The sequence below is a fragment of the Echinops telfairi genome, unplaced genomic scaffold, assembly GCF_000313985.2.
Source record: "Echinops telfairi isolate 266 unplaced genomic scaffold, ASM31398v2 ScPeMD7_15;HRSCAF=58, whole genome shotgun sequence".
In the NCBI taxonomy this organism is placed as follows: domain Eukaryota; kingdom Metazoa; phylum Chordata; class Mammalia; order Afrosoricida; family Tenrecidae; genus Echinops; species Echinops telfairi.
Window position 1 is genome coordinate 11,635,262 of NW_022103912.1, and position 4,982 is coordinate 11,640,243.

The window sequence follows — 4,982 nt, forward strand, 5'->3', positions numbered from 1 at the left end:
GTGCCAGAAGCTTTAAGCAGAACAGGACCTCCAGAAATGGTAGTTCTTGATTTCTTCAAACACTGTTCAGGAAACACTGGCCCGTGTGCTCAGCCTTGGATAGTGAAAATGGTTATTGCTTGGCTGCCAGAGGCAGGGTGGGAGAAAGACCTGGCAGTAGACCACCAGAAGTTCAGCCATTGCAAACCCTATGTCAGAATTGACTCACAGGCATAGGGGTAGAACTGCCCCTGTCTGTGTAGGATCTGTAACACTTTACAGGAGTAGAAAGCCCCATCTTTCTCCCAAGGAGCACCTGGTGGTTTCGAACCGCTGACGTTGTAACCACGATGCCACCATACCAGCTAAAATAAAAGTACAAATTCTCGCTTTCACAATGCTCTTATTTGAACTGGTATTTGAGAAACCCATCTCTGCGTTGGCTACATCACCTAAAGGAAATGGTCGCTGTATATGTTGACTGAAATGCTCATGTCACACATGTAAGTGATAGGCAAGCTATTAAAATCTCCCAATTCCCGCCCTGTTATAATTTCCAACTAAAACCACTTGTCTACTCTTGGTAGTCTCTGAGAGAGGGCTAGAGATTGACTTTTTGAACTTCGGGGTAAAGGTTGTCATTTTAATCTCATCTTTTTTCCCCCTTCCAGGTGCATGCTCCGAGTCTTGGACTCATTTGGCACGGAGCCCGAGTTCAATCATGCTAATTATGCCCAGTCCAAGGGCCACAAGACCCCCTGGGGGAAATGGAATCTAAACCCACAGCAGTTTTATACCATGTTTCGTGAGTATGCATGTTTTATGTCTGCTTTGTAGAATGCCCCCAAGGTGGCGGAGTTTCACCTACTTCCATTTGGACTGTGATTCTTGGGACTCTTGCCTATTGAGATGAACACCCATGGCCGTTTTGCTTGGAATGAGTGGAATTCCTTGTATTGGAATTGCAAGGCCAAGGAAGCGGTATGTGAACCACTTTGGAGATGCTGTGCAGGGAAAAAGCTTACTGGGAAGGATCAAGAGAAAGCAGTGGGGAAGGGACTGTGGGCTCGTGTTGGAGCGGCATGCTCTAGCAAGGGCGGTGCCACCGCTGTTGGGTAGGTGTGATTTCTGCTATTCAAGACTCTTATTTCCAAATGGTTAAACTGTAATTATTTTAAGTATCAAACCTTTCTTTTTTAAAAAAATAGCTTTTAAAAAGCGGACTCATTTTAAACTCTGCTTCATACTGTACTGGTCCCCGAGTGAAATGTGGCCCTGCCTTGCCGACTTGACTTTACTGGGGTCAATAGCAGTCATTGTCATGTGAGATAACGTGGGGGTAGAACCCCCCAGAGATGATGGTGAGCCAGCGTTCTTAAACTGTTTCCATTTTTATAGACCGATGTTCTATAGTCAGAGAGCTTACTTTCCCTTGGTTTTCATCTTCTGACTACGTCATGGAGCCCTGTGATAATCACAGAACCAAGTTTGGTAGTGCTGGTGCCAACCATAATCTTCCTGATGGGTGGCGTGGTGTCTGCTGGGGGAAATGAAGTGGAGGAGTGAACTTGGATGGTCAGTGTGAGGAATGCCCGTCTTCTCAACTGACTAGAATGCCACTCTCCACTCAGTCGTTGCTCTCAGAGAATTCGTTTCTGACCTGTGACTGTTTCCTTTGTTGAATCAGACCCAGGGGACCCATGTCTTGGAGGACCACCATGTGGTTGCCCTTCCTTCAGGTATGCAGCCCCCTGAAGGTGACTCTGGCCCCAGACTCAGTAAAAGGGCCATAAAAAGTAGTTTGACCTAATCCTGGTATTTTAGGTCTGGGAAGGGAGAATTAAGAAAGAGTCAAGAAAATGGAAGAGCGTTTTTTTTTTTTTTTACCTAAAATTTGTTTTGTACCTGGAATTTTTTTTTTCTTGGAGGGATCTGAGAGCAAGCCATAGGCATTATACACATGATAAGCATTGTTCTTGGGACTGAATCATTCTGCTACTACACCCGGTCCCCAGGACACAGTCTTTCGGGTAGCCTTGCATTGGGTGTTGAGTTGGTTAGGTTATTGTGCCAACCTGGCCAATAAATACATGTGGGGTTAATTGAAGGGCAGAGAGATAAATGGTTCTCGGGGCTCTTGCTTTCTGATGGTCAGACCAGAGTGCCTTAGCCAGTTCCCTGCTTCAGCTTGTAAGGCTGACTTCCTTCAAAACATTCCCAAGGAGAAGCCACATGGACCTACCCCAATGTATCCCTGGGTGCTGGAACAGCCTTGTGGAGACCCATGCCAGTGCTGAGATGTTTACACGTTCACTGACTCGGCTTTCCTCCTGCAGGCGGCATCATTGTGTGTGTTTTGTGAGATGGAGGAGGACCTTGTGGATTGTTGTTGGACATATGGGTTAATGGATTAATGTTGGACTTGTGGGCTTGGGCAGCACTGGGTTGGGATCTTTTATTGATGCGCACTTAACCTTTATGTAAAACTCTCTCTTATACTGGGTTTTTGTGGATTTGTTTCTTCAAAGTACCCAGACTCACACAGGTGTATTCAATGGCAGATGGCTGTCAGCACAGTGAAGTATGCTCAGTAGTTTTCGGGTGGCTTGATTATGCTGAGTGAATTGGGACAAATGAGTCTAAGAAGTGGCCTGTACTTGTCAGGGGACCGCATTGCAAACTCTACCCCTGATGGCCCTAACTTCCTGAATGGCATGATGCATATGTGCCCATCAGGTACTTTGCTGGGAAATGTTTCCAGAGGGTTGAGAGTCTGCGTCCTGCAAATCTATTCCATCCATGATGGATGGAGGATTTCCACTGTGTTGGGTGATTGAACTAAAAGAATCTCGCTGCTTAAAATCGAACCCCAAATCCCACTGTCGTTTAGTTAATTCCAGCTCAGGATTGCCAAGGCTATAAATACTTGCAAGAGCAGGCAACCTCATCATTCTCCTTAGGAGCAACTGGTGAGTTTGAACTACAGACCTTGGGGCTTGTCCAAGCATGCCACCATAGAGTAATTCCATTTGAACCTTATGTGGAGATAACTTTCTTAATTATGATGCAGGATTCAGCCAGCATGACAGAGGAGTTTGTTTTGGTTTTGGTTTTTGACACATTTGACTTAAAAATGAAAAGAGCTGCATTGTGATGATAGCAAAAATAACACGAAATAATAGTTGCATTGTAATAAGGAAATAAATAAGACCATGCACAGATGATACCAGAGCAGAGGGTTAATATCACTATTCCATAAATTCTAAAAATTGAGAAGAAAAAAATCTAAAATCCAATGGAAAGTGGGCAAAGGCTACAAATATAAGGGAAGATAAATCCGTGGCCCCAAACAAATGAAACCAGTATTACGTCAAACACGATGGGAGAAATGCATGTAAAACTACACTACGATGCTATGTCTCATAAACTGAATTGGCGAAAATGCCACAGCATAGCTATCATGTGGGTGATACCAGGAAAAGCAGGCTGTCTGCTACCCTGGCAGTGGGCCTGGAATACTCTCCTCTGGGTGAGTACTTGTCTTACTCTAGCAAAACTGTCTATGCATCTTGCTTTTTTAAAATGAGCAGTTCCAAAGTTTGTGCACCTTTCCCAAAGATACAGGTGCAACCATACGAAAATGGTATGTCCTCTGTTTCCAGTAGGGAATGGCCAAAAGTAATCTAGATATTGTTAACAGCACTGGTGGATAGGGATTCACAGGAAAGTACTGCATTGAGGGAGGGGGTAAGAGGAGCTGATATCAAGGAGTTCAAGAAGAAAGAAAATGTTTTGAAACTGATTGTGGCAGCAATCGTACAATACTGCTTGATGTGACTGAACTATGGAATGTTATGATATCTGTAAGAACCCCCAATTAAATGATAAATAGAAAAAACATACTTTTAGTATTATTCACCAGAAACATAAAAAAAAAGTACTTTACTGTATTGCAAATGTATTGCACTACAGTAAGATACTGTCGCTGGAGAGAGGGATAAGGAGTGTCTCCCTTGCTATGGAAATCCAGGTGTAGACCAATGTATAAACGTATTCCCCTCTCTGTAAGGAAGGAGGATAGAAAGGGGGTGTGTGTACGTGTGGGAGTGCGTCAGTTTATTACGTCAGAAGAAACAGTGGAAGGGTGAATAATGAACTAATTCCGATGATCACCTTGGAGGAGGGAAGTACAGGGAGAGGTGTAGAAGGTGTAGTTGTTAAGTGTTGTCTAGTTGTGTGTTAGTCTGGACTGATTAGAGAAACAAATCCAGAGATACTCATATATGTGTAAGAGACAACTTTATATCAAGAAGTAATTATGAATCCATAAAACATCCCAGCCAAGTCCATAATTTCGATATTAGCTCATAAGTCTATTAGCCCATGGATCCTCTTCAGACTCATGCAGCACCTGCAATAATGCCAAGTGCAGCAAGATCACAGGCCAGTGGGTAGAAAGTCCTCTGGGTCCAGTGGCTGTGGAAGCATCTCCAGGGCTCTGGCTGCCATCAGCGTGGTTCCATGTGCCTTGTCAACAGGAATGTGTAGCAGAGAGAAGATAGTGTGCCCCGCCTCTAGGGGAGGAAGGTAGGAGTTCCCAGAATCCTCAGGAGTAGGCCATGCCCACCCAGAGGCATCATTGACTGTGACCTCATTGACAGGCTAGACTCCACCCCTTGGTTGAAGTTGACAGGAGATTATATAATGGCTACAGGTTGGTTCCAGTTCATAGCATCTCCTTGTACACCAAAGGGAAACCTTACCCAGTTCTGTGCCAGCCTCACGATGCTTGCTGTGCTTGAGCCTATTGTAGCAGCCACCGTGTAACTTGTCTTGTGGAGGATCTTTTTTTTTTGTTTTTTTGGCTGACCTTTTGCTTTACCAAACACGGTGTTCTTTTCAGGAAGTGATCCCTCCTAATACCCTGTCCAAAGTACAAGAAACTAAGTCTTGCCATCCGGGCTTCTATGGAACGTCCTGGGTGTACTCCTTTTTTTTTTTTT

General features: G+C 44.4%; 1 protein-coding gene across 1 annotated transcript in view; it reads left to right on the top strand.

Annotated features, from left to right (window-relative positions):
* Window positions 1–4,982, top strand: part of MGAT5 (alpha-1,6-mannosylglycoprotein 6-beta-N-acetylglucosaminyltransferase) — a 416,629-nt gene that overhangs the window by 270,486 nt on the left and 141,161 nt on the right. Inside the window, exon 9 of the mRNA XM_045287418.1 lies at window positions 651–784. Coding sequence (XP_045143353.1) covers window positions 651–784 — 134 coding nt within the window. The remainder of the gene's footprint in view (window positions 1–650; window positions 785–4,982) is intronic.